Raw genomic sequence first — 18,387 nt, forward strand, 5'->3', positions numbered from 1 at the left:
TTTGGGGAATTTTATTCATCTTTTAAAAATTTTTGTTTTTTTCATTGGTGTTTTGTTGTTTTGTTGCTTTATTTTCACACTGCCTTTCCGCGTTTGATCTTGTTGGGTTTTTCTTTGGCACTCTCATTTTTTTGTTTCGCGCTGAAGAAGAGAGGTGTTCGTCTCCTCGAAATATTCGCTTTGTTGTCTTTTGTCAGTATTTTCATTTGGCCTTCAACTAAACTCCGGACAAAATGTCACGTATGAAATGTCTAGGCAAGGATGCTCTGCTTTCCAATACGGAGCACTAGGGTTCAATCCCCGCTGCAGCAAGGTTGGGCAACAAGCTTGCTCCTTGTCCCTGTAAAAACATCCAGCAACTGAAACGTCGACTCGACGCCCTATGTGCCAGCAATGGCTCAGGAGGAACTTTATCCTATCATATTTTCGTTGTTTAAATTAAGCGTGGCTTGAAACAGTGGTTCTGAACCTTTTTTTATATTGAGTTTCCACTTGGTGGAGGGTGGCATGTGATTCGAAAAAAGACACAGCTGAATTTTGCAGTGTATCAATTCATCATCGTTGAAATATAAAAATGAACTATCAACAAACAATTCAAATTATTGCAAGCTATTTATTTTTATCATCCAGTCAATACGAGACGATCAAATGCTCACAGTGTATTGGGAGTTATTCCTGGACTCACAAAGATAATTGAAGCTACTTGAGCTGGTGCTTCTCCTGGCTGAAAATCCTTGCTGTTACTCCCATGTATAGGAAATATCAATACCTCGAAACAAGCAGAGAGACGGAGTTATACTGGCCTCAAGTCATTTTTATCAGGCTAGGAGCTTATTCCAGTCTCTTAAGTAAGTTTTCTTGGCTGCTTCGTGAGTCTGCATATCTACGAAGTCATCTTTTCCCTAGCTTCAATTGGCAAATGGACTAGGTCAATGAGTAACCTATTGGCGATATGGTCGCAACTTGTCATGTTCGAGAAGTAACTTATCTGCTCAATCTTGAGAAACAAGTTTTTTTTTTTTTTTTTTTTTTTTTTTTTTTTTTTTTTTTTAAATAAATATATCTCTCTCTATAGCTATGCGTATTTTTTTATTTAGCGACGTTTAGTTCCATATTTGTTAAGTAAATAGGAATGAAGAATGTTTTTTTGGTTAAGTTTTCGTGACTGGAAAATCCAAAATCAACTCGCCAAGAATAAATTATCGATTCAGTTTGAATTGCATTTAAAATAATCGTTAATTTCTGCTATTCAGGCAAGATTCACCTAAAAAAAGGATTTAAGGGACAAAACCGGCTTATCAAGAGAGTGTATCATGTTTTCTGTGATAATAGTATCGAAAAACATTAAAAAATTTGCCTTCAGGTTTCTCAGACATATAGTGCATATTTTCTAATTTATTCTGCATAATCGATTAGATGGTTTCCTACACTTTAAATATTTTTCCTATATGTTCCCTTATGGTTTCTCTAGAATTTATTTTGTAAATCCCCTTAAAGCCAAAATAAACTTTAACAAGGCTCAAAGATTGATGCTACCTACAACATTATTATGCAAAACTACTGAAGGCATAAAAGACGCCTTGAGATCTGAGTGCCCACACAACGGCTTAACTGTCTTAATGATTCTTGCTGCTTCAGTAGTTAGAGCTTCCAAGTTAGTAAAGAAATTACTGCAGTGCCTGGAAATTTCTAAACATAACCAATTAATTTTATCTAACCAACACAAGAAGTGCCTGAGACGGATTTTGTATCGTCTTGAAGATGAAATATAATGCAATCCCCAAATTCTCTCTGGTGACTTAATCTGGAAACTAATGGAAGGGAAGCTAATTTGGTAAATATGGTGAGAATGCTCGTTCACTGTTTTATTGTAAATTGCGAAATCTAATTTTATCTTAACTGAAGAACTTAAGTCTGGATTTAATTCATCTGACATTTTGCTGTAGTGTTTTTCAAATACGTTGTCTCTGTGGTACTAACGAAACTTCGTGCTAACAGTTATTTTGAAATATATTTAATAGCTGAACACGGGCGAAGGGTGAGGTAGAGTTTGTAGTGAAAACGCTCAAGGAAATTGATAATAAAGTTGAAAACGTCAAATGAATATAATAGCGAGGGTATCAAGGAATAAACTGTACAAGAGAATAGTTGAGCACCCTGAGGGTGAAAAATTTGTCCTAGGACTGCTGGAACTATGTGAAAATGTTATTAACTTGAATTCCTCTATTGAGGTCCAACTGATGTGGACTGTTAGTAAAGAAATGCTGCCTCTAGTGTGTTATAATTCTAAAAAGCAATATTCTTCCCAACTCCAATTTTTTGGCAAAACTGATTAGCCTTTATATGACGTAGAGGTTTATCACAGATAAATGATTTAGTTAACTTGGTCCAAGTCTAGCCTAAGCCTAGAAATAATGATCCAATCGATTTCAATTCTTGGTCTAAATAGTTTTGAGAAGATAGCTAGAAACAAAGCCATGCTGATCCTCCAGTCTAAAATCAAATAGTAACAGATACCGACACACAGGATGTTACTGTCTTTATAGCAGTGGCGTCAAAACGCACTCGTTCCTATGTAAGTACAAATTTTCAAAAGTAATCAAATTCGAATTCTGTTAAATTCAGCAATTTTAAGCGATATTATCCTTTCTGGTAATATAAGACACTATCATTTGCCATGGATCTGTTAATTGATGCGAATTATCTCTCTTACTGGGAAGATGTTATTCTCGTGCCTGGCAGTCACTGCTGGCCACTGTTGACAGACTAACTTTGGTTTACTTGATACTGGTTCAGTAGTTGCTTCTTCAAAGATAGAATTTCTTGTTTTGACTGCCATCAGCCTCTAGACTCAAACACCCAGGGTGGCCAATTGCCACTGCTACTTTTGACTCTCCAGTACCTTGAATTCCCGTATGGAACATCAATTTGAGCAACACAGTTGATCATCATTAATGCCTCAAAGGAGAAATTGGGAAAGTCTTTTGGACCTCTCCAGAAAAATAAGCGTCAATCCGATAAGAAGATACTCTGTCGCCTTGACGAATTCCATGCTCCTCATATTTTCTTCCTGGTTCTGGTTCGGAAGATATTGTTTTTTTTTTACCGTTTCTGAACGGAAACACATTCGTTTGCTGTTATTTGCTTTTCTAAATATTTTCTTCGTATTTCGATTTCGACTTCGAATTAGGTACACACCATGACATTATGAAGTTTTGAATTTGCGAGAAAATGGATGCTTTAGTTACGCCGACTTAGTAGTTTGTTAAGCACTGAATTGTCTGTCGCTGATATGAGCTGTATTAAGTTTTAGTGTTACAAGTTTCTTTTCGCTTTTATTTCATTTTTTACATTCTTCTGTTGTATTTCGTTTAGAGGGTTTAAATAAACTATTATTGTATTTAGTTAATTTGTTCTGGCTTAATATATAAATTGCCTTTAAAATGACCCATTAAACAGCTCTCTACGATGTTCCAGTGCCAATCTATATGAGGAAAAAAAAGAAAAAGAAAAGATGGCTTATATGCAGAATATCGTAGTTCAAGCAACTTATCTTGTTTTTCAAGCCAATAAGTTTTCCTCGTTATTCAAGCCAAGGGACGGAAAGTACCAAGTTTTTTATAATTTATTCAAGTCTAATCTTCCAGTTGTTGTTTCGAATGGCGACAGTCTATTTGAGTAGCACAGGGTTTGGTCAAAATCAAGACAGAAACCACTTCAGAATCCGGTTGCCACATATATTTTAGTGGGCCCTCAGCTCACCGCGTCATTATCCGGCACAGAAATCAGATTCTTTGTGGTTGTTTCATGCAAATTTCTTGACACCATTCGATGACCATTAGGAGAAAATGGGTGTAGATTTAGCAGAATACCATTAGCAAACAAAGATAGACGATTCTACATTCGAAATTATGGAAATAAGACTTGAACAACTTTGGAAAAACTATGAAAAAATATATGCGTCGTTTTGAAGCATTAATCGCCTTTTCAGAGATTCAACTGATATTAAAGCAGTGTTAGCATTATAACAGTGTTTACCGCTGCTAGTTGGATCTGAAGAACTACTTGAACTATAAATTGTCTTTCTGGGGCTGGGATAATAACTTGTTTTTTTTTTTTTGTTTTTTTAGTTTTGAATCCCTTACAAATTCAATCTCGGGTATGTTTATTCTGAAATTCTGGTTTTCTTTTTAAAATGTTTATTTTTGACACCCTATAAGTTGGGCTACAAAATATTGTTTCTCATCTTAATTGTCTTGAACTTCAAGTCCTGATTTAGTCTTGGAAAAAGAAAAAAAAAACTTATTAATTATAAATCTAGCTATCATCAACTGTGAAATGCAAACACAATAAAGGAGATGCATGGATGCTGTTTTTGCACTCAATTCATTTGTATCGCGATTAACTGTCTTGTATCTATTTGTCTTATCTTTGGTTGTTTTGTCACGACTTTAGATGGATCCTTTGAATCTTATTAATCCTTAGGATGTCATTAAAATCAAACACAGATAAATTCCATTAGCACAGTTCAAGAAATTTCTATTATTTGTGAATCTGTATTAAGATCTTGAGAGCTCTACAGGGTTTCCCATTCGTCTTGACTAATGATCTAAAACAATAGGCAGTGAATGCAGGATATCTTCGGCAATTGTTCACGAGGCTGGGGAGAAGTTTGAATATATCCTTTCTTTGAGCACCGGTGCTCCCTTCATGGGGTGCAGCGTGCAACTTCTGAATGTCTAATGCCTGAAGCCCAAACTATTTTTGAATACCCCAAATTCTACAATCTATTGATCCAAATCTATTGATTTCTGAACCCCAAATTCTACGACAAAATTCTACAATTCTGCTTGAATTTTACAACAAGCGTGAAGTAATGTGTGATCAAGAGTTTCAAGCATTTGGAGGCCGCAATCAAATTAAGCCTTTTTAGCGTTTTTGACCTTTCAAACTCGCTTGTAAATTTCAAATGCCTGTTACTTTGATTAGATCATTTTAATGAACATAAGTAAAACATGAAATATGCTATTTTTCATTTGTTAAAACACAAATGCAGCGAGGCAAGGGCTTTTTTTTAATATTTTATGGTAATCTTTGAATCTAAATATATAAAGATTGTCTGGAGTTACAGTTTGGAGCACACCACTACTAAAGGGAGCGGCTCCCTTAGTTTATTATGTTTTTAAGTGCATATTTAATTGCTTTCAGGTGTCTGTAACTTTTGACTTTTCGAGAAGTTTTTTTTGGACAAAACCTGTTCAATTCTTCAGGCAGAGTCTAAACAAAAGGGTTTGCATGAATTGCCATTTGAAGTTTGAAATTGTCCTTGGTACCCCAACGAAAGAGGTGCCAGTTTCCCCTAAAGTTTATGCGTTTAACCACCCCGCCCCAGTCAAAGTTAATGAAAATCTATAACCCAAATTCTAAAACGTCAAATTTTATTCGTTTTCATTTGGACTCTAAGCATTCGAAGATTGTTAGTTATTATCGTTTGAAATTTTGAAGGTTCCATATTTTCTTTAAAAAGAAGAAATGAAATACCATTGACTCACTAAATTTATTTACTAAATTTGGTTAAATCCCTAATTTAACGTTATATTAAAAAATTCAATTAATTTATTATCATAATATATTGAAGCGATTCTTGATAAGATTAAATAAAAAAAACAAGTTTTTTAAACTGAAAGTAAGGAGCGACATTAAAACTTAAAACGAACAGAAATTATTCCGTATATGAAAGGGGCTGTCCCCTCCTCAACGCCTCGCCCTTTACGCTAAATTTTTTTATTGTTTTAAAAAATAAAGTTGTGAGACAGAGTCAAACTTTAGCGTAAAGAGCGAGGCGTTGAGGAGGGGACAGCCCTTTCATATACGGAATAATTTCTGTTCGTTTTAAGTTTTAATGTCGCTCCTTACTTTCAGTTTAAAAAACTTGTTTTTTTTATTTAATTTCTGATCGTTTTTTAGTTAATGCAGCTTTTATTTGCATAAAAATTTTACTTTTCTTTTGCTAAATGGATGTCTTTACAAATTAACTTACGTAACTAACTTCTATATTCGTATATTTTTCTTCTGGCAAAAAATACAGAGTTGCAGATTTTTGCAGATATGAGCTTGAAACCTATGTAATAGGGTTTTCTGATACGCTGAATCTGACGGTGTGATTTTCATTAAAATTCTTTCACTTGTAGGGGATGTTTCCCCCTCTTTAAAAAATCGAGTAAATTTTCTCAGGCTCGTAGCCTTTGATGAGTAACACTAAACTTAATAAAATTTATATATTTAGGATCAGCATTATAAACACATTATTTTGATACATTTATTGACATCAAAATTCCGTTTTTAAAAGTTTCGATTACTATTGAGCCGTATCGCTTGTTTTTTATTGTTTTTTTTTATTACATATATGTTATTACGTATATGAAGGGGTTCTCCCCTTAGTCAATACCACGCTCTTTACGTTAAAAGTTAAAAAAAATTTTGATTCACAAACCCCTGAATCACAAAGGCAGTTTAATTAGAATAGATAGCTCTTTTGAAAGCACTAAAAAAAAATTGTAGCGTAAAGAGTGAAGTATTGACTTGGGGGATAACCCCCTCACATACGTTATAATTTCTGTTCGTTTTATGTTCTAATATTCCTTCTTACATTTCAGTTGAAAAAAACTTGTTTTTTTTTTTATTTAATTTCTGATCGTTTTTTAAATAATGCTTGGAAATACGGCGCCCCCTTCATAGAAATGTCCCTTACCCCAAAGAAACATCCTCCACGGAAATATTCTCCAGGGTAACCCCCTCCTCTAGCCCCCCCCCTCCAGAAAAAATCATTACTGAAAATTGTTGTATAATTCCCAAAAACAAATAAATAATGCTGGCAAGTCCGGCACCCCCTTCATGGCCATTTCCCTTACCCCATGAAAACTTCCTTCACGAACAGATCCTCCAACATAACCACCGACCCACCCTTCCCTCCCACTACCAGAAAAAGAACCTCCTGAAAACTTCTGTATACTTCCCAATAGCCAATACTAAATGTTAACATTGGGTAAAGTTCATAACTTTTAACCCTCCCTCTGGGTACTTCGGAGGAATAAGTCATCCTAAAAGACATATTTATCATATTTTCGACCATGCTGAACAAAATGGCTATCTCAAAATGTTGATCAGGTGATTTTGGCAAAAAAAAGCGTTGGAGATGGCCTAGTTGCCCTACATTTTTTTGGTCCACAACAAAGGAAACTAGAACTTTTAATTTTTATTCGAATGAGCCATTCCACGATCTTATAGGACAAGTGTATTGATACAATCACCCCTGGAAAAAAAAACAAAAAAAGAGTAAAAAACAAATAAACACGCATCCGTTATCTTTATTCTGGCAAAAAATGCAAAATTCCACATTTTTGTAGATAGGAGCTTGAAACCTCTACAGTAGGGTTCTCTGATACGCTGAATATGATGGTGTGATTTTATGATGGTGTGATTAAGGTTCTATAGCTTTTAGAGGGTCTTTCCCCCTTTTTTTGAAAATCAGCCAAATTTTCTCAGGCGCGTAACTTTTGATGGGTAGTACTAAACTGATGAAAGTTATATATTTGAAATCAGCATTGAAATCTGATTCTTTTGATATATCTATTGGTATCAAAAACCCGTTTTCTAGAGTTTCAGTTACCATTGAGCCAGGTCGCTCCTTACTTACAGTTCGTTACCACGAACTGTTTGATAAGATGAATTATTTGATGACGTTGAAATGAATCATTTTTATAGAATCAACCAGCCAAAATTGCCCGACGTTGCTCGGTAATATTAGTAGTGGCATTTTATATGCTTTTTAATTCGTTAGTGCTTCTTAATGACGCTCTATCACCAAGTACCTTCTCCCTTCTTGAATAAGAAACTGGTCGCTAATAACAGCCAAAAAACGATCGATGCATTTTTTTTAGTCTTCCACTCCCCTGTTAAATTTATGCTGTGTAATGTAACGCCTTTTGAGTCCTTGCAGCCGAATTATCCTATGGATGATTCTATAAGTGCGTTTTTGAATCTTAGACCTGTTTGTGCTAAGGCAGTTGTGAAAGCCGTGGCGAGATCATTATGTCTGATTCACAAAAACCATGTGGTACAGTTATTGGGTCAATATTAGTTATAAGAAAAAGAATCTTGCAGCTCGTATGCAAGTGTGTATCCTGAATTTTACTTTGGGGGGTGGGAGGGGGTCACAAAAAGACTTAAAACGCATCAAAAATTTGTTTATATACATTTTTGTTACGTCTTTACAAGTCAAACAGGGCCTTGGGGAGGGGGGATTCAAACTCAGTACCCCCTACCCCTGGATGCGGCCTTATGGATGCGGCTAATATGGATACCGTTTTGTTCATCGCTCATATTTTCATATGTTAATTTGATTTTTTTTTTTTATCACGAAACTGATAATAAAGCTTTTCTGTTTTAGTTCTTGTGTTCGTTTTTCTTTTAAATTAAGACTAAAACTTAAGGTTAATGTGGCCCTCTACAGTCAGTAAATTGACATACCAGCTATTTGTTCATTCTTTTACAATAATAAAAAAAGGGAAAATAATGGATTTTAGTGGACCCCCAGAAATCCACGGATTCTAGACCAGTGGCGTATTAGTAAGTCTGGCCCTCTACCCATCAACCAATTGACAGCCCTATCCACCTTATTCTTAGTCTTTTTCAAGGAGAAAGTATAGATTTAACTTTTATTTTACGTATTCCCTATTGCTCTCACCTCAAGATTAATATTAAAATATAACAATATTAATTATAAAAATTGTTATTCTTAGGATATAGAAAGCGATTATCCGATGGATTGACTTGACGTGGGTATATTTTTGTTCTTCTATTTTGCGAGGTAGGCACATCTAAAAGTCAACAGTTGAAATTTGTTGAGAAGGTGTCAACTTTTTTCTGATTCCTAACAAATGTTGGATTAGCATTTAAAATTCAAACCAATATATCAATTTTAATTGAGATAAACTAACAAGCTCATTAAGATCAAATTATAATTTGGTCAAGATAATTATTAAAATATGATAATTGTTCAAAAATTCTTATTTTTAGGATCTAGAAAGCGACTACCCGATGGATTGACCAGACGTGGGGATATTAATGTTCTTCTGTTGGGAGATCCAGGTACAGCTAAAAGTCAATTATTGAAGTTCGTCGAGAAAGTGTCTCCTATTGGTGTTTATACCTCAGGAAAAGGATCATCAGCTGCTGGTCTTACTGCTTCTGTTAATCGAGATCCAACAACGGTAAACAAAGTTTTGTTTATTTAGTCAAATGCATAGATTAAATCCTTAAACAAAAAAAATTCCAAAGTTCTTCGGCTCGTGGAAGCACTTGAAATATATAGACTAAATCCGTATATAAAAATTCCCAAAGTACTTCTGCTTCAAATAGTGCAAAATTGTTTATTTGATTTATTTATAATGAGCAAAATGCCTTAAAATTGCCATTTGCTTGCCTTTTTGGTCTTAATCCTCCCACCCGAATGGGATGGGAGGATGTTGTAAGAAAAGGTTTAAGGGAAATGGGAACTTCTTGGGACAGTTAAAGAGGAAGGCGTTGAATAGATTAATAGGAAGGAGAAACATGCTTAGGTGTGTTGGACTCAGGTGGCATGGTGCTGCAGTGAGTTGTTAGTAGTAGTAGTAGTTCAGTAGTGTTACACCATAGTGGGATTTCGTAGTTGTATTTGGGTCTACCGTATCTTGCAAATCCGGGACATTTTGTTGCGGATTGCTTTAATTTTTTTTCTAATCGTATTAAGAATGTATGAATTTTTCCTTGTTCCAAATTCGTTAGTTAGGAGCCCGACGTGTTTATACAAAGACTTTTACATATGGGATCTCATCTCAAAATCCACCCGAAGGCCCTTGTTTGGTAACGTGCATAAAAAACGCAAAGAAATCCCGTGTCCTCACTAAAAGAATTGTGTTTTAAAGAACCATTCACTGTCATTTTTGTTTCTTCTGTGATTTCTCTATTACTGCGTATTCTGTTGTTGCACATTACTGCGTTACTGCCATGTATTTTTGCATAGGACTGTAAGAATGATACTACTGCAGCACGTTGAATATACGCTAAAACAAAAGAAAAGGTAAATATATACCAAATCATATTATTGAGTTATGACTAAAGTGAATATACCATTCGATGCCTTTATTTATGCTGATTACGAATATAATAATCATTTCTATCGGAAATGAATTTTAGCCCCCACCCCCTTTATATATGCCAATTCAGGGTATATATTTCTACATTAGGGGGGGCAAATTTTGTTTCTGATATAAATGGGGGGCAAGTTTAAACTATACTCCCCCCCCCCTAATATAGAAATATATACCCTGAATTGGTATATATAGGGGGGGGGGGCTAAAATTCATTTATAATAAAAAAAATTATTACATTCGTAATAAAAAAAAAACAAGGTATTGAATGGTATATTCACTTTAGTCCTAACTCAATAATATGATTTGGTATATATTTACCAAAGAAAATAGGAAATGAGCAACGGTTTTCCTTACGAAAAAAAAAAATACAAAAAATAAGTGCTTCAACAGATCATAAGGCATAAAGACCAATCTACATAAGGCATATAGCCAATAAGTCTTTCTGATTCTTTATTCTTTTTTGGGCATAATTAGTTCTTTTATCTTTTTTTCTAGTTTATAATGTTATTGTACTTTAATTCTCTTGGCCAGTTTGTTCTCATTTCTCTTTGTTTTAAGTGCTGTTTTATTTTTATTAGTGATTATTTTTTTTATGTAGATTGTGATGATTTTTATGTAGATTGTAGTGATTTATTATAAGTGATTATATAGTGATGTTGTATTGTTGTATTAGTGATTAGATTATCGGTTGATTGAACACTTAATGTCGAAAAAAATATTTAATTTCTCGGATTAAAAAGAAAAACAATCATGAAATCTAAAAGACATTGGTAAACTTGGTATTTTGTCCATTACACCTCATTTATTTTCGATCAGTTGACAGCAAACGATTGCTTAACCCTAATGAATTTTATTATTTATACGCACATGTTTTTGGTGCTTTGTTATTCTATATATATGTTGTTTTTCTTCTTTTATTGTTGTAGAAAGTTTGTCAAATTTAAATATGTTGGTTTTTTAAATTAATCAATGAAATTTAGAGACTAAAAAAAATTCAAAACGATATTAATATAAAGTAAAAAGACATTCAGTTGCTTTGCAAGTTAGTACGACGCTCATTTGAAATTACTGAAGTAAAAATTACTAGATTAGTGGCAAATTGCTAGGATGGTAACCAATCTAATAAGTCCAGCCACACAAATCAATTCAGTAATATTTTGGTTTTTGGCGCAGCTGTCAAGACACAAGAGCCTAGTGCACCCTTTTTTAGTTAGACTATTTTATTTCGGATGCGTTTCGGATTATTTCGGATGCATTAGCACTTTTTTACTCAAGGAAATTGCTTGCCTTCCCTCGGTATTTGCTAATAAAAGATGAGTGATGTTCCCTGTTGTCTTGGTGTCATTATGGGGATTAAAAATAATGTAAGGGTTAATCATCATACTGCTTGCTAATCATACAGTTCGTGGTAAAGAATCGTAAGTAAGGAGTAACTCGTGCTAACATATTTAAAATTCGTTAAATTTCAAGTACCCACGAAAAAGCTGTGAGACTGAGCCCCATGATGTATACTCCAGCCGAGCTTGGACACTAGTCAAGACGCTTAAAGAAAGGCTATCACAGGTTTTTAATGAATTTTAAATCTGATAAAGATTGATATTAGACCTAACGTAGGCTCAGCCGAAGATGAAAACCAAATTTGATAGCTTCTCGAAATTTTTATTTTCATGAAGGCCGGAAGGAGAAATAAATTCTAAAGAGATATTTTCATTTTAATTTGCTCTTTTCACATCTTGTATAGCCATTTGTTCGATATGATCACCCCTTAATCATAAAAGAAATGAAGGGGAGGAAGAGATCTGAATTCAAAGAAAAACTGCACTACCTTATGAAAAAAAATATGCCGTGTTTATAAAATTGAGACCAGGTAGTAGAATTCCAAAATTTATTAATGAATAGTATAGTAATTCTGAAGAAGTCTAAAGAAAAAAGTTGCACACAGGGAAGCAAAAGCTCGAAAACTATTCTTTCCTAGGCAGCGCAATAGCGCTGCGTATGTAAAGAACGATGTTGGCACAATGCATTATTTTTGGTTTCTTTCTTTCTTTCTTTCTTTCTTTTAGACTAGGGCACTTCGTATCGAAGAAGATGTCGTAGAAACTTCGAAAAGGGCTCGTCTGATTGGAAGGGCTTGTGCCCTTTTTGATAGTCGAAACTGATTGGAAGGCAACTAACACCCCTTCTACACCCATCATTTCCCCAGACACATCCAATCAAAATTTTGAGATAGCCATTCTGTTCAACGTAGTTGAAAGCTATGGAAATTAGGTCTTCGAGGATGAAAATCTCCCACAACCCTCAGGACAAGGGTTGTAAGTTATGCCCTGGGGGCATATAAGGTTTTTATTGAAAGCTTTGTCTTAGAAACTTGAAAAAGGGCTCATTCGATTGGAAATTCAAAGGGCTAGTGCCTTTTTTAATAGTCGAAAGTGATTGAAGGGCAACTAATCCCCCTCTCACGCCCACAATTTCCCTAAACATATCCAATTAAAATTTTTAGATAGCTATTTTATTCAAGGTAGTTGAATGTTCTGGAAATTCGGTCTTTGAGGATAACAACCCCCCCCCCCCACAGCCCTCAGGGCAAGGGTTGTAAGTTATGCCTTGGGGGTATATAAGGTTTTTTATTTTAGAAAACGTTGTCGTAGAAACTTCAAAAAGGGCTCATTCAATTGCAAATTGAAAGGGTTAGTGCCCTTTTTAATAGTCGAAAGTGATTGGAAGGCAACTAACCTTCCTCTCACACCCACCATTACCCCAAACACATCCAATCAAAATTATGAGATAGCCATTTTGTTCAATGTAGTTGAAAGTTCTGTAAATTATGTCTTTGAGGATGAAAAACCCCCCACACCCCTCAGGGCACGGGTTGTTAGTTATGCCCTGGGGGTATATAAGGTTTTTATAGATAGTGTTGTCGTAGAAAGTTCAAAAGGGCTCATTCGATTGAAAATTGAAAGGGCTAGTGCCCTTTTTAATAGTCGAAAGCGATTGAACCAATCAAAATTTTGAGATAGTCATTTTGTACAACCTAGTTGAAAGTTCTAGAAATTAGGTCTTTGACTATGACACCCCCCCACAACCCTCAGAGCAAGGTTTGTAAGTTATGCCCTGGGGGTATATAAGGTGTTTTTTTTTTTTTTATAGAAAGCTATGTTAAAGAAAATTAAAAAAGGGTTCATTTGATTGGAAATTGAAAGGGCTCATGCCCTTTTTAATAGTCGAAAGTAAATGGAGAGCATCTAACCTCCCTCTCACGCCCACCATTTCCCCAAACACATCCAATCAAAATTTTGAGATAGCCATTTTGTTCAACGCAGTTGAAAGTTCTGAAAATTATGTATTTGAGGATGACAAACCCCCCAGAGCCCCCAGGGCAAAGGTTGTAAATTATGCCATGGTGGCATGTAAGGTTTTTATAGAAAGTGTTGTCATAGAAACTTGAAAAAGGGCTCATTCAATTTGAAATTTAGAGGGCTAATGCCCTTTTTAATAGTCGAAAGTGATTGGAGGGCAACTAACCCCCCTCTCACGCCCAACATTTCCCTAAACATATCCAATCAAAAGTTTGAGATAGCCATTTGTTCAACGTAGTTGAAAGTTCTGACAATTAGGTCTTTGAGGATGAATAACCCCCCACAGCCGTCAGGGCTAAGGTAATAAGTTATGCCCTGGGGGCATATAATGTTTTTATAGAAAGCGTTGTCGTGCAAACTTCAAAAAGGGCTCATTCGATTTGAAATTGCAAGGGCTATTGCCCTTTTAATAGTCGAAAGTAATCGGAGGGAGAATCCCCCCACGCCATTCATTTCCCCAAACATTTCCGATCAACATTTTGATGGGGTCATTTTGTTTAACGTAGTTGAAAGGTCTGGAAATTATTTCTTTGAGGATGACAACCCTCCCCTCATAGCCCTCAGGACAAGGGTTGTAAGTTACAAAACCCCCAGCCCTCAGGGTAAGGGTTGTAAGTTATGCCCTGGGGTCATAAGCAGGGCCGTATCCAGGATTTTTGTTCAGGGGGGGTTTTACTAATTTTGACTTTTTTTTTTGGGGGGGGGTTACTAATTTTTGACTCAGTTTTCGACCAATTTTACTGATTTTTACCTAGGTTTTACTAATTTTCGACTTATTTTCGAGTCGGTCAAAAATTTCGGGGGGGGGGGGTCAAACCGGGTAACCCCCCCGGGATAAGGCCTTGGTCATAAGATTTTATAGAAAGCGTGGCCATATAAACTTCGGTGGGGGCTCATTGGATTGGTAATCAGAAGCTCTAGTGCTTTTTCTAAGAGTCAAAGTGATCGAAAGGCAGCTACAACCCCCCCCCCTCACACACACACACACATCGTATTGTCGAAGTACATCTAATAGAAATTTTGAGATAGCCATTCTATTCAAAATAGTCTAAATATCATATAACAAGCAAGGGTTGTAAGCTATACCCAGGGGGTATTAAGGTTTTGTGGAAGGGATGGTTGTGTAACTTTAGAAGAGGCTCAGTCTTTCTCCTTGAAAAAGACTCTTTCAATATAAAACTAACTGAAATTGAATAAAAAAAAAGTCTTTCAACAAAATAAGTTTTTTTTTTTAAGTAAAGAACTCCATTAAACCAAAATGAACAAAAATAATCTACCAAGTATACAACTACCATACAAGCATACAAGTCAAACCCAAAATGAGCAGAAATTAATATGAGTAGGGTTTGAAACCCCAAGCTTTTTTAAAAGCCAGAATATAATTTGTTCTTTACTGACAAAATTCTTTAAATGTTTTCACTTTTATAACTTTAAGAAATCAAAAATCAATTAAGATTTTAAGGAATAAATATCAGCATATGTATATTTGACTGACAATGCACGTTTTTTTTTTAGTAAATTCATTTGAATTTTTTCAGTAAAGTACAAATTATATTCTGGCTTTTAGAAAGCTTGGGATTTAGAACCCTACTCATATTAATTTCTGCTCGTTTTGAGTTTTACTTATTTTAATTTATGTTTGTTTTGGGTTTCATTCATCTATTGATACTGATTTGTGGTAGTTGTATTTTTGGTAGATTATTTGATTCTATTTTTGTTCATTTTGGTTTAATGGAGTTCTTTACTTAAAAAAAATTATTTTGTTGAAAAAGTTTTTTTTTTAATTTAATTCCATAAAAGAGCGAAATTTCATTGAAATATTGCAGTTATCGGACCTTTACACTATTCTAAACAAAATCAAAAAATTCTGATCGGACGTAGTGGGGAGTCACCGGGGAGGAGGTGGTTATTAAAAGAGTCCTATACAGGAGGGGCCCTATAATCACTTTTGACTCTAGAAGGGTACTAGAACTTTCAGTTTCGAATCGAATTAGCCTTTTCTGAAGTCTCTATGACCATCTCTTCCTTACGAAGTACCCTAACAATCGAAAATCAAATAAATAAATAATAGATGAAAGGCACATGGATTTTTTCTCAGGCAGCCCTTCATCAACATAAAACCTAGGCCATTATCTTTTCTTCCATAAATTCTCAGTTATTACAAACACTTCGGCTGTTATCTTTTCTTCAATAAATTCTGAGTTTCCAAATCAAACCATTCAATTCTTTTCTTTTGGAAAGAGAATATTTTTCTCCCTTTTGAATTGTAAATTATACTCTTAGCGCTGAAAATTTTATCCCGAAAACGCTACCCCAGGGATACTTGATGGTGACAAGGAATCGTTAAACTGAGCGCTAGTTGGCGGAATGTTTTCCCAAGGAGCACATGTTTCTCAACGGAATGAAGGGGGGAATTGATGATCTAATTTCATGTTCTTTTTTTTCTCTGCTGAAAAAAAATAGTTCCTTTTGAAGGACCAATAGGAGTGATGGCTAACCTTTTAAAGAGTTGACCGTGTCAACATTTAAAAGAAGCTTAATTTAACTGTGGTACTGTGTCACGAAAAGAATCTCGAGCTTTTGTGCTGGACAAGTCAAACGCAAGTGTAAACTACACAGAAGTTAACTGTACACAAACCAAGGTGGATGATCGCCCCCTTAATATACATAAAATGAATATAAACAAAAAATAGTGTACAGTTAGGAAAAATGACAAAAAATAATAATAATGCAGCGATACGGATACTAGAAATTAGTGGTTTTTGTTGCTGTAGTTTGTGTATTAACTCCTCAATCGCTGTTTCATATTTTAAGTAAACACTACTAACTTCAGTCCACCCTGAAAAGCCTTTCACAACCTCCGGGTATCTTACCCGGTTTCTCTTTTTTTGATGGTCTGAGGGTAGTATCTCGAACATATTTTTGTGAAAAAAATGTTAGCAAAGCCGTCGCTTGATTTCTTATGTAGCTAAAAATATTGAGTAATCTGTTCAAAGCGTGCAAACAATTTCTTATTTCAAATTGTACTATTTGATAACTCAAAGGATCTCAATCCAGATTTTCGACCTCTAACCTTAAATTGACAAAAGGCTAGTTGCTATCTTGAACCTCAATTTGTATCTTCTGCTCTTTTTAGGCAAAATGGTAACTATTTTTTGAGCTTACATTCCCTCATGGACAAATTTCTTCTTCGAGCTCCATCCTCTGAAATTTTTTACTGGTACCTTTAATATCAGCTAATTAGTATTCCAATAAACAAAATCAAAATGAGCCCATATCAAACACCTTTCACTTGTGCTATGTACCACAGATCATTTTGTCAGTAACCATACCTGACGAAAAAGATTAATTTAAACCGATAAGCTCGTGCAGTTCTTTCTCGCAAATTTCTCTTATCAGTAACATCTATTTATAAGTATAAATCTCTGTTATTAAGAGCATGGGAAATCCTTTTTTCGACTTTTGGCTCCACAGGTTTCACATAAATGTAAAAAAAAAAAAAAATTGAACGTGCATCTCGTAACTGGACATTAAAGCCGCGAAGGGTTAAGTTCAAGACTTTCAAATGTCTGTCGTGTGGAAAATCAATGGTTACTTGATAATACAGGGGGTTCGAGTGAAATATTCACTGCATATTTCTGTGATTTTTTTTTTGTAATGTAGACATTTCATTGGTCATGGTGAGACGATTAACAAAAAGATATTTAAGGGGTGTCAGCGTCCGTTTATGGTGGTTGCGGGTGTTACTCCAAAGTATTAAGTGACAGAAGTGTTTTATATATTTCTGCATGAAGAGTCAAATAGGTTCTGTCTGCAAACTAGTTTTGGAATTTTTTTTGTCAAAAGCGAGGAGCGTTTAGAAATAAGTGTAGATCAGTGTATTAAGTAGACTAAAGGCTGATACTGTATTATTTATTCATGAAACAATATAGCTCTTGTGTTACCGTGGGGGATTATTTTTGATCAGAAGAGGAAATAGCTGTTAGTCTAACCATGCAAAGATGTTATTTAATTTCCCAATTTCCTCCTACGTCCCCTACCGCTCATTACACATGTATAAATTTTCCTACAAGTTCCTACATGATCTTGACTTAATAAACAGGTTAAATTTGTTCTTTTTTTTTCATAAGGTAGTATAATTTTTCCCTGTTGGAATAAGGATTTTTGACACCCCCCTCCCGGTGTTTGTTTCGTGGGCTCAATTTATGACTGACGATCCTATCGAATCAATGGCTATAGAAGGCTAATAAAAATAAAAAATTCTCTTCACAATTTATTTCTCCTTCTAAATTTCACTTAAAACAAAATTCTAAGAAGGTAGCGAGTTTGGTTTTCATCTTCAACTGAGCTTTTGTTATGTCTGATATCATTCTTTTGGAGCTTTAAACTGTTTAAAATTCTGCAAGTCTTCCTCCATGTGTCTTCACTGGTGTCCAAGCTCGGCTACAGCATGAATCCTAGAGGTCTTAGTCTAACATCTAGAGCCCACCCTAAAGTCCCCGTTAATTTGCAACTTTAACTAACAACATTTTCACTGTTTAGATACGTATTTGGTGGATTTTGCGGCTGAATCATGTAAATCAAAACAAGCCCTAATTTATAAGCAAAATTTTATTTTTGAAGAAAGCGAAGGAATTGAATGCCTGAGTACGAAATAAATTAAAACTTTTAACTCAATATTTTCAACTTGTTTCTTCTTCAATGGATTGCGCTTCATATGGGCGACTGTAAAAAAAAACAAAAAAAAAACAAAGAAAATTTGTTTACTTGTGTTTTGTCTAAATTTGAGTCAGGTTCTGTTTCATTGCTTTAGCTTTCTACCAACTTCAACTACTTCT

The 18,387-nt window shown here is 34.9% G+C and overlaps 1 protein-coding gene across 4 annotated transcripts in view; it reads left to right on the top strand.

Annotated features, from left to right (window-relative positions):
* Nucleotides 1-18,387, top strand: part of Mcm5 (Minichromosome maintenance 5) — a 253,686-nt gene that overhangs the window by 103,740 nt on the left and 131,559 nt on the right. For all 4 annotated transcript variants that reach the window (XM_089092199.1, XM_089092201.1, XM_089092200.1 and 1 more), the window contains exon 8: nucleotides 9,079-9,272. In XM_089092199.1, the coding sequence (XP_088948325.1) occupies nucleotides 9,079-9,272 (194 nt within the window). The remainder of the gene's footprint in view (nucleotides 1-9,078; nucleotides 9,273-18,387) is intronic.

Source organism: Artemia sp. Qi Xiang Cuo, chromosome 7 (genome assembly GCF_049724085.1).
Source record: "Artemia sp. Qi Xiang Cuo chromosome 7, ASM4972408v1, whole genome shotgun sequence".
In the NCBI taxonomy this organism is placed as follows: Eukaryota; Metazoa; Arthropoda; class Branchiopoda; order Anostraca; family Artemiidae; genus Artemia; species Artemia sp. Qi Xiang Cuo.